Raw genomic sequence first — 11,491 nt, 5'->3', positions numbered from 1 at the left:
CCTTTATACAGCTTCAAATTCAGCTCTTGTAAACATTGGTCCTCAGGAGCAGTCGACACTCAATGAATTAACTTTGAAAGTGTTCGTCACTGTTGCAATGCAGGAAACAGGCCAGCAATATGTGCACAGCAAGATCCCACAGGCAGCTATATGATAATATGCAGGTTGTTTTTAGTGATGTTGGTTTCGAGATCCCAGAGAGAGTAATATTCCTGCAGTTTGAAAATCTCAAACACCCCTCTCCCTGTCTTTCTCCAACTCCCTCCCCCACACACCATCCACATCTGTTTCTTATTCCCTCGATCTGGGATTTAATCTGGATTGAAAGGTCCTCTGTAGTGTTTCTGTCACCATTTAAAATAACCACACGCCACATTGTGGCACCTATTGATTAATGGTTAAAATAGAGAAAGTGCGGGGGGAGAGAAAAGCAGAGGAAGATGGAGAGAAAACACCGAGAAATCCAACACTCAGACCCTCAGGAAGCTGAGTTTTAAAGTGTCCTCATTGTTGTCATGCAGGAAATGCTGCAGGGCACTATATGCACAGCAAGATCCCACAAGCAGCAATGTGATAACAGTCAGATAAAAAGTCATTGTTAAACAAAATAGCACAGCAAAAGCCCAGGAATTGCCCTCAGGTACACACACGCTCTCTCAGCAACACCCACGTGCAAACAAATCACAGTTAACAAAGCAGAAGCTAAAAGGGTTCAGACAGTTCTCTCCACCAGTGTGTGTCTGTTTGTCTGTCTCTTTATCTCTCTCCCTGTCTCCGTATCTCTCTCTCTCTCTCTGTTCCTATCTCAGTCACCCCTGTGACCCTCTCTCTTGCTCTCTCTCTCTGTCTATATCGGGATTTTTCCCCTCTATTTCATATCTAACCTTTATTGAAATGAGCTATGAAATATTTCTGTCTCACCAGTTAAAACAACAACAAATCATATTGCAGTGTGTGGTATGTTTTTAACTATTAAAGGTTTAATTAGGGAGACAGAGGGAAAGAAAGTTGGAGTGAGACAGAGAGAGAAATCGAAACTCAGAACTTCAGTGAAATGAATTGAAATGGGCTCTGTACCTCTAATTTAACAGTAAAGCTTCCTAACATTGCCAAAGAAACTGATTATTGTAGAATTTTAACAAGCCCTTAGAAACTTTCACATTTGTGACATAATTTCTAGCTTTTGACGCTCAATGAGTTAATTTTTATAATAGTCGTCACTGTTGCAATATTGGAAAAGCCATTAAAATAAAAGTAAAATACTGCGGATGCTGGAAATCTGAAACAAAAACAAGAAATGCTGGAATCACTCAGCCGGTCTGGCAGCATCTGTGGAAAGAGAAGCTGAGTTAACGTTTCGGGACAGTGACCTTCCGAAGAAAGGTCATAAAAATGACAAACAGCAGTGGCCCCAAAACAGATCCTTGCGGTACACCACTAGTAACTAAACTCCAGGATGAACATTTGCCATCAACCACCACCCTCTGTCTTCTTTCAGCTTGCCAATTTCTGAATCAAAGCTCTAAATCACCTTCAACCCCATACTTCCGTATTTTCTGCAATAGCCTACCGTGGGGAACCTTATCAAACGCCTTACTGAAATCCATATACACCGCATCCACTGCTTTACCCTCATCCACCTGTTTGGTCACCTTCTCAAAAAACTCAATAAGGTTTGTGAGGCACGACCTGCCCTTCACAAAACCGTGCTGACTATCGCTAATGAACTTATTATTTTCAAGATGATTATAAATCCTATCTCTTATAACCTTTTCCAGCATTTTACCCATGACCGAGGTAAGGCTCACAGGTCTGTAATTACCAGGGCCGTCTCTACTCCCCTTCTTGAACAAGGGGACAACATTTGCTATCCTTCAGTCTTCTGGCACTATTCCTGTCGACAATGACGACATGAAGATCAAGGACAACGGCTCTGCAATCTCCTCCCTAGCTTCCCAGAGAATCCTAGGATAAATCCCATCTGGCCCAGGGGACTTATCTATTTTCATACTTTCCAAAATTGCTAACACCTCCTCCTTGTTAACTTCAATCCCATCTAGCCTAGTAGTCTGAATCTCAGTATTCTCCTCGGCAACATTTTCTTTCTATACTGTAAATACTGACGAAAAATATTCATTTAACGCTTACCCTATCTCCTCTGATTCCACACACAACTTCCCACTACTATCCTTGATTGGCCCTAATCTAACTCGAGTCATTCTTTTATTCCTGATATACCTGTAGAAAGCCTTAGGGTTTTCCTTGATCCTATCCGCCAATGACTTCTCGTGTCCTCTCCTTGCTCTCCTTTGCTCTCCCTTTAGATCCTTCCTGGCTAGCTTGTAACTCTCAAGCGCCCTAACTGAGCCTTCACGTCTCATCCTAACATAAGCCGCCTTCTTCCTCTTGACAACCGCTTCAACTTCTTTAGTAAACCTCGGCTCCCTCGCTGACAACTTCCTCCCTGCCTGACAGGTACATACTTATCAAGGACACGCAGTAGCTGCTCCTTGAATAAGCTCCACATTTCGATTGTTCCCATCCCCTGCAGTTTCCTTCCCCATCCTCCGCATCCTAAATCTTGCTTAATCGAATCATAATTTCCTTTCCCCCAGCTATAATTCTTGCCCTGCGGTATATACCTGTCCCTGCCCATCACTAAGGTAAACCTAACCGAATTGTGATCACTATCACCAAAGTGCTCACCTACATCTAAATCTAACACCTGGCCGGGTTCATTACCCAGTACCAAATCCAATGTGGCATCGCCACACTGCGGGCACAGAAACGCCTGTCTGTTCGCCTAACAGTTGAGTCTCCGATCACTATGGATCTCCCGGTCTGTTTCCTGCCCTGCTGGGCAGCAGAGCCATCCGTGGTGCCACGAACTTGGCAGCTGCTGCTTTCCCCTGAGAGACCACCACCCCCACCCCCCAGCAGTATCCACAGCGCTATATCAGTCTGAGAGGGGGATAGCCACAGGGGACTCCTGCACTACCTGCCTGCGCCTACTACTCCTCCTGGTGGATGGCCATCCCTCTTCTGCCTGTGCAGCCATGACCTGCGGTGTGAGCACATCGCTAAACATGCTATCCACGGCGTCCTCAGCACCGTGGTCCTCACTGGATACAGGGGTGCGGTGCTTGAGGATTGGAGAAATGCTAACGTTGTACCTCTGATTAAAATAGGAGTGAAAGATAGACAGACTAATTACAGGTCAGTCAGCCTAACCTCAGTAGTGCGCAAATTATTGAAATCTATTCAGACAGATATGATAAACTGTTACTTAGATAGGCACAGGTTAATCAAGGATAGTCAGTATGGTTCTGTTAAGAGAAGATCTTGTTTGACCAACTTGATCACATTTTTTGAAGCAGTAACAAGGAAGATAGATGAGGGTAGTGCAGCTGATGTGGTCAACATAGAATTTAGCAAGGCTTTTTACAAGTTCCCACATGGCAGACTGGTAAAAAAAAATTCCCATGCGATTCGTAGAAATGCAGCAAGGTGGATACAAAATTGGCTTAGTGGCAGGAAACAATGGGTAATTGTTGATGGGTGTCTTAATGACTCTAGGGCTGTTTCCAGTGGTATTCCGTGGAGCTCAGTACTGGGTCCCCTGCTTTTTGTAGGATATCTTAACGATTTGGACGGAAATGTAGGGGGCATGAACAAGAAGTTTGCAGACCAGACGAAGATTAGCTGTTTGGCAGATAACAAGGAGGATAGCTGTAGGCTGCGGGAAGATATTGATGGTCTGGTCAGATGAGCACAAAAGTGACAAATGGAATTTCAGCCAGAGAAATGCGAGCTGATGTATTTTGAGAGGTCAAACAAGGCAAAGGAGTACACGATAAATGAGAAACTACTGAGAAGTGTAGAGCAAGTGAGGGACCTTGGAGTCAATTTCCACAGATCCCTGAAGGTAGCAGAACAGGTCGATAAGGTGGGTCAGAAGGCATAGGGAATCTTTACCTTTATTAGCTGTGGTATAGAATATAAGAATAGGGAGGTTATGCTGGAACGGACTAAATCATTGGTTGGACCACAACTTGAGTATTGTGTGCAGCTCTGGTCACCTCATTAGAGAAAGGATGCAATTGCTCTGGAGAGGGGACAAAACTGATTTACGAGGATGTTGCCAGAACTGGAACAATGCAGGTTGGAGGAAAGATTGAATAGGCTGGGTTTAGTCTCTTTGGAACAGAGAAAGCTGAGGGGAGATCTGATTGAAATGTACAAAATCTTGAGGAGCCTGGATAGAGTGGAGGTGAAGGATTTATTCATCTTAGCAGAGAGGTCAGTGACGGGGGAGGGGGGGCCATAGCATTAAACTGATTGCTGGAGAAATAGAGGGGAGATGAGGACAAACCTTTTTCACACAGAGGGTGATAGGGCTCTGGACCTCACTGCCTGAAAGTGTATTTGAGGCAGAGACGCTCAACTCACTGAAAAGGAGCCTGGATATGTACCTCAACTAGCATAATCTGCAGGGCTAAGAACCAAATGCTGGAAGGTGGGATTGAAATAGGTGGATCCTTTTTTGGCTGGCACAGACACGATGGGTCAAAGTGGCCTCTTTCTGTGCCTTAAACGTTTGATATTTCTATGATTTTATGGTTCTTGGAAGCTTAAAATACTAAATTATTCCTCTTTTCTGCTGATATTCGTTCTACGTTTTTTACCAATCTTTTACCTCGTAATTCAAATGACATCTGATTCACAGGTCTTTCGAGTCAATATCTGGTTGTTCTGCTTAAGAATTCCCTTCCTTAAATGAAAAAAAGTTGGTCAGACTAATCAGAGCAAGATTCCACTCAACTTCGCAAGCAATCATTTCGTTTCAGCCTTTTTCAACGTCTGGCCCCAAGTTGCACCATTGCATATTTTGGGATTTTCATGCTTAAAAAACTTTTATTTAAAAATTCTCAGTTCTGAATTTTCAATTTACCACAATGGGGTCCTCAGTTGTGCCTGACCTAACAAGTTACAAATAACGACTACTTATGAATCCAGTATAATTCATTAAGCAAGATGATATAAATACTGATCATAAAAGCACTGACAGCAATGTGGAAGTTTCTTATCCTTCAAGACCAGGATTCTTTGAATGTTGCCAGCACAGGCGATGCCTTTGTTCTCCTGTCTCTGAATTGACATTACGTTGAACTGTGTTTCAGAATAATTACACCACAGACACCATTGTTAACTGTACCAGCAAAGACTCTGAGTTTCCATCTTTTGGGCTTCCGATTCCTTATTATGATATCCTTTGAATCAACTCTTCCATTTATTTAACGTGATGTTCATCTGTTGTCACCACACCTCCGTAATGAGAGTGGAGTACGCTAAAAGCATCTCCATCTCTTATTTTCTTGGCTCCAAGAGTTAACATTTCATTGTGTGAACACATATTACATCCTTGTTGATACAAAGCAATCGGACAAGCACAGTTTCATCTTCTTATCAACAATATCAACTACCATAATCAATTCACCTCAACATTCCCAGGTTGCCAAAGAAATTAAGAATAAATGTGTCCATTGGAATATCAGGAAAAATTGTTGTTTTTAAACATAAATGTTTTATTCTACAGATACATTTAATTGATCAAGTCAGTTAGCATACATATTAAACTACATGGTTCTTGTTTAATGATAGGTGTCATATCCAGTTCAAGCTTCTTTCACATCAGTTCCTTTAGGGAGCGCAATCAGTCTCCTCCTGACCCCTTTACGAAGTTCATCTCTTTCCCTTTGCTCACTGCTCGTTATCTTTTATGATTTCTGTTCATTTACTTTCCATCCTCTTGCTCTAGACCCCCTCTTCCCGTCACTAACAGCTCTAGTGTTTGTCTTTACCCCGACAGACCATTTTCTTCTGGACCTCCAGCGGTCACCTCTTCTCCATTAACCACTGGATCTTTAAGCTGGTCTCAATTGCTTTGTTTATCAATTAATTTAATAATTGATGTAACTGGATATTTCACGGCGCTGTTTAACTGCTCTCTGAACTCGGACTGAGTGGCCACATAAATAAATGTGTTGGTACAGCAACTTAAATTTCGTAGCATATATGCGGCCTTTTCAAAGATATAAAAAGAATCATCATCGAAGAAATAACCAACATCAAAGATATATAAAATATACACCAGCCACAGAAATATGAAATTGCCAGATATGCTGAAGAGTAAAATCATAGACTTCCTTCTTCTCTCCATTTCAGAGTCACTGTGATTATCTTTCTTGCTCTGACCCCTCAGTCTCTGGCGAAGTCGACAGGTCACTAAAATGTGTCTGACCGTCAGAGCGTTCAGCAACAGAATTAAAATGAACGGCAATAATGGTGTTAAAACTTTTTCAAATCTTCTCCAACCAATCCATCGAGGGTCAGTAAAATAGCTTGGCTTATTAGTACAGCGCCATTCGACATTGTCGGTTACCCATCCAGGTTCATATCTAAAGTAGATGGGAATATTTTTTAGACAGAGCAGTATGCCAGTTGTTGACAGAACCACACTCGCAGTTTTCCTGGTGCAATATTTTGATTTCAGCTTCTGGCAACAAATGGCGACAAATCGATTAAATGTGAAAGTGATGGTGAACCAAACGGAACAGTCGACGGCTGCACGGATCAGGACATAGAGAGGGCGACACACAGAGGTGAGGTCCAGGAAATTTAATGGGAAATAAAAGTTATTGATTCTCCGGAGTATGATCTCAGTGATAATGACCAGTAGATCCGCCGTTGCCATGGCCACCAGGTAACGGGTGGTGCAGGTGGAGAGTCCGCAATTTCCCTTGGACAGGATCACAATTGACACCAAATTAACTGTAAAGGAGAGAAGGGAGAAGTGGCTGTAAATTACTGGAATAATATTCTCCGCTTCTCAACCCATGCAGGGAGGATTTTAGAACGAAAGCCGTGTGGATTGGGATCGGGTCCATGACCTCAACCTGCCTCCAACACCAGCACTTCCAGATTTAACAAATCCTGGACGGGGGGGTACAGCACCCCGCTCACCGGACGCTGGTCAACTAGTTAAATATAGTAATGAGGAGCCAAAGAATGGGTAGACTGGAGAAATGTACCCGATCTCCAACCACTGCCAGTGTAGAAACCCATTCCGGACTCGAAACACTCCCTGGTTGTCGAAGAAATTCCTCCCCAATTCGAACCAGTCCCACGGATAGGAGGCACTCATACGTCTTGGAACACTCTCTCTGATGTATAAATGAGTTAGATTGAAAAGGGAGTTTATTGAGTCAATGCAAATGTGATCACAGCCCAGGCTTTCATTTCTACAGGAATATCATTAAAAGAAAAGTGTCATGATAATGTATTATAAAGGTGGTGATTGAACACGTAAATAATGTGTACTCTTCTGGACTACACCTGATAAAAATATCCAGGGTAACCCACAGGTGCACGCATTCTTCACAAAAATAATACCATAACTGGGGGATTATAGTTATCGGGATATGTTGTGGCTCTATTCTGTCGATAAGAGAAGGATGAGTGTTGAACTAATAGAGGCCTTTAAAATTATATAAGGTTTAGAGAGGGATAACGTGGACCTGATATTTTCATCTTTGCTGGTGACCAGTTCTGCATTTCCTGAAAATAAGATGGTCATCAATAAATGCACGATGGAATTCAGGAGAGATCTATTTACTTGTACTGCTGGGAACGTGGAATTGAGACCTCTTGGAGTAGTTGCAATGGGTGGAAAACATGACGAAGCGAAGTTAGTACATGAGGGAGACAGGATTGGAAGGATATACAGATAGGAATAGATGAGCTGGAATGAAGAGTGGCTCGTACAGAGCAGGAAGACAGCCGTGATCTCGTTGCATCGAATGCCCAGTTTATGTGCTGTAAAATCAGTAACTTGTCTATTAACAAGTCATAGTCATCAGTATTTTTCGTAATATTGAAGAGGATTATTTATTATTGCAGTGCACTCATGACCAAACGCTTCTCAGGACCGTGCTCGGGAAGGAAATTAATCAGCACCTGATAGTGGTGTCAACACCTCTACTTAGAGTAAGAGTAAGATGGGGACCCGCATTGAATACAATGACAGATACTCCAGGAAATACACAGTCCCAAGTGTTACGTTGTCCACACCAGTTAGTCAGACACAATCAGTGCAGTTCCAGAGTGACAAAGACTCCCAGTTATACATGATCGCTGAGGTCAGGTGCTCCACTCCAGTTCGTGCACACACACACTGCATAATTCTGCATTAACAGATAATTCCAGTAATCCTTCCCCTCTGAGATTTTCCTGTTTGAGCTCTGATTCTACAGAATACAACATTCCACATAATTCAACAACTTTACAATGCAGTGTGCCTTGAGCTTGAAACAGTTGAGACAACAGATTAAAATTGCACAGATAATTCAGGAAATTAATGCAATTATATTATTGAATGTGAGTCTGTGTAACTGTAACCATTCGATCTCATGTAATATTATTATTCCCATGGTAATGGTAGAAACCAGATCATACACAGATTTACAAAACTTCATTGGATATGTACACTTACCAGGAACGCCAATTATTGCAAGGGTCACATAGAATATGTTCCTCACCCAATGCATTGGTGGGTGCATTTTCTGCTTGGAGTGATCGGTCTGTTTGTGCTGCATGTAATATCCCTGAAATAAATTCTGAGCTGACACATTCCCAGTGCATTAACTTTATGTCCTCCCGGATCTCCATGGGGATACTGAGGTTGCAAAATTGTTCTAACTTTTTTTCTTAATCTTGAACAAACAGATTACGACAGCTGTGTTAATTCCCTGTTGATGGAAAATAGTTTCCACTAAAATTGAATTGAACCAATTCCTACCCGCAAGACTGGCCAAATCTGATCACAATAAGCAACTATTCATAACTGGAAGCTGTGTTAAAGAGAAATGAAGGAAGTCCTGCAAAAATCATGAGTCCCATCTGTAGATGTCATGTCGTTTTAGTGATAGCCTTCACTCTGCATGACTATTCAGAAATTAAATTCCTAACGTCAGAGAAGCCTCTGAGGGATGTTCGTCTATACCGTGGATGCTCTCTTTATCTGTGCAATTCCGTTCAATAATTCATATATTCAAACAAAAAGGAGTATAGAATGGTTGGAACACAGCAGCTGGCCATTTAGTCTGTCTTGTCTGTGTCAGCTCTCTGCACGGGCAGTTCATCTAAACTTACTCCCACATCTCCTCATCACTGACCTGCATTGTTTTTTTTCTCTTCAGTTGCTTACTCAATTCGCTTCTGATTGAATCTGGCTTCACCACTCTTTCAGCCAGTTCATTTCGTATCCTAAACACGTGCTGTGGAAACATACGTTTCTATTGCCAATTCATTAAACCCGCGTCCTTTGGTTTTTGCCACGTCTGCCAATGAGAGCGGCTTCTCTGTGTCTAGTCTGTTTAAACCGCCCATACTTTGGAACAAATCTATCAGCCTTTCTCTCAATTTGATTGTCTAATCTGTCGGCATAAGCATCTGTCACCCCTGGAATTTTCTCTTGAACATTTTCGACATCCGTTGTAACGTCTACACATTGTTCCTCAAAGTGTGGTGCCTGGAACTGGACACAATGGCAGGATTGTGAATATCGTTCTATCCCTCACACAGTCCGAGCTACTCTGTTTCCCTTTTCAACCTCTTTATCCGAAACATCGATGATTGTGGCTTTGTCAAACCCTTCTTTCACATAGAGTTCGAAACTTTAATCAAATTTGCGTTTAAATATCTGTAAACTCCCTCGCCTGAAAACGGTCCATCTGTGACTCCTCACTTCTCTTCCACGAATTCCCTCTCTCCATTTAAGTGGACAGACTTTGCATCAATATTTACTATAATCCACCAACTTCCACAATTATTTTGACCACACTTCCTCCAACTCCACTTTGCGGAAATAATAACTTCCATTCTCTCAGTTATCTCATCACCTTCTGTTTGTCCTAACGACGCCATCTTCCATACCAGAGCTTCTGCAGTCTCTTCATTTCACATTAACCGTGCATTCCTCACATTAGTTTTGCAGAGGCCTCAGCTTTATCTCTTCCATCACCCGAGTGACTGTCCTCACCTCCTTCCCTACCTTCCAGAACCATGATATTAATTCACTTATTCTCACTTTCCAGTCCAACCGCCTCCACCTTCAACACATCATCCTCCAACATTTCCACCATGTCCAACTAAAATCGTGAACAAAATATCTTTGTTCACTCTTCAGTCACACCCAAGATCTGGTTTGCTTGCCCGCAGCTACTTTCGATGCAAGTGCAAGAGATACAACAGATTTCCTTTCACCTATGATGATGAGGTCATTAGAAATAAAAGTGGGAGTAGGCCATTCAGACCATGGATCATGTTCTGCCATTCAAAACCATAGTAGCTGATCTGAACATGGCTGTAATTCCAATTTCCCGCCAGACAACAGTAAGTCTTCACTTCCTCGTCAATGAAAAATCTGTCTAAACCAGCCTTGAATATATTCAATGACCCAGACTCCACTGATTTCTGCGTAAGTGAATTCTAAATGCGATGGAACTTTCAAGAGAAGAAATTCCTCCTCATCACCATTTTAATTGGGAGACCGCTTATTCATAAACGGTGGAGAATGTGCTGAGCTCAGGGCCGGGCAGGGCACCAATGTACTAAACATCTGGGCTTAGACTTAGGCAGCAAGGTGAAGGCTGGTCCTTCTTGCTCCTTGGATGTGGGCATTGCTGGCGAGGCTGGGATTTGTTATCCATCTTTTGTTTCTCTTTGGAACGAGGTGGAGAGCCACCTTCTTGAAACGCTGGACTCCATCTGCTTCTGGTACACCCCCAGTGGAATTAGAAAGGAAGTTCCAGGATTTTGACCCAGCAATAATGAAAAAATGGCGATGTCATTCCAACTAATGATGTATGTGGCATGGAGGGAACATTCAGGTATTCATGTTTCCATGCGTCTGCCGCCCTTATCCTTTTAGGTGTTAGCGGTCTCGTGCTTGAAAGGAGCTGTCAAAGAAAATGTTGTAACTTTCTGCGGTGTGATATTGTATATGGTACACACGGCAGCCACTGTGTGCTGGTGGTGGAAGGAGTTAAGTGTTAATATGGAGCACCAGATGTACATCAAGCAAGCCCATTTGCTTGGAACTTGCTGAGGCGCTTGGGGTTTGTTGGCGGTGGCACAGATCCAGGAAAGTGGAGTGTTTTCCATTATTCCTGACTTATGAACTAAGAACAAAGAACAGTGCAGCACAGGAACAGGCCATTCGGCCCTCCAAACCTGCGCCGATCTTGATGCTTGCCAAAACTAACGGGAGGGCCCATATCCCTCTATTCCCTTCCTATTCATGTATTTGTCAAGATGTCTCTTAAATGTCGCTATCGTATCTGCTTCCACCACCTCCCCTGGCAGCAAGTTCCAGGCACTCACCACCCTCTGTGTAAAAAACTTGCCTCGCACATCCCCTCTAAACATTGCC

General features: G+C 42.7%; 1 protein-coding gene across 1 annotated transcript; it reads right to left on the bottom strand.

Moving 5' to 3' along the window:
- Window positions 1-5,935: 5,935 nt before the first annotated feature.
- LOC137356837 (probable G-protein coupled receptor 139) lies at window positions 5,936-8,618 on the bottom strand. The gene is made up of 2 exons (XM_068022664.1): window positions 8,552-8,618; window positions 5,936-6,831 (listed from the first exon to the last, which is right to left on the bottom strand). Exons 1-2 carry the CDS (start codon window positions 8,616-8,618, stop codon window positions 5,936-5,938), a joined length of 963 nt encoding a protein of 320 aa, XP_067878765.1.
- Between the last annotated feature and the right edge of the window lie 2,873 nt (window positions 8,619-11,491).

This window comes from Heterodontus francisci, chromosome 46 (assembly GCF_036365525.1).
Source record: "Heterodontus francisci isolate sHetFra1 chromosome 46, sHetFra1.hap1, whole genome shotgun sequence".
NCBI lineage: Eukaryota > Metazoa > Chordata > Chondrichthyes > Heterodontiformes > Heterodontidae > Heterodontus > Heterodontus francisci.
This window is presented reverse-complemented; position numbering and strand designations above follow the sequence as displayed.

Excerpts from the sequence above, each read along its gene's own strand:
- LOC137356837 (XM_068022664.1), bottom strand. The coding sequence starts at position 8,618 with ATGCACCCACCAATGCATTGGGTGAGGAACATATTCTATGTGACCCTT. Across the intron at positions 6,832-8,551 it reads TGCAATAATTGGCGTTCCTG|TTAATTTGGTGTCAATTGTG; the intron begins GTAAGTGTACAT and ends TCTCCTTTACAG.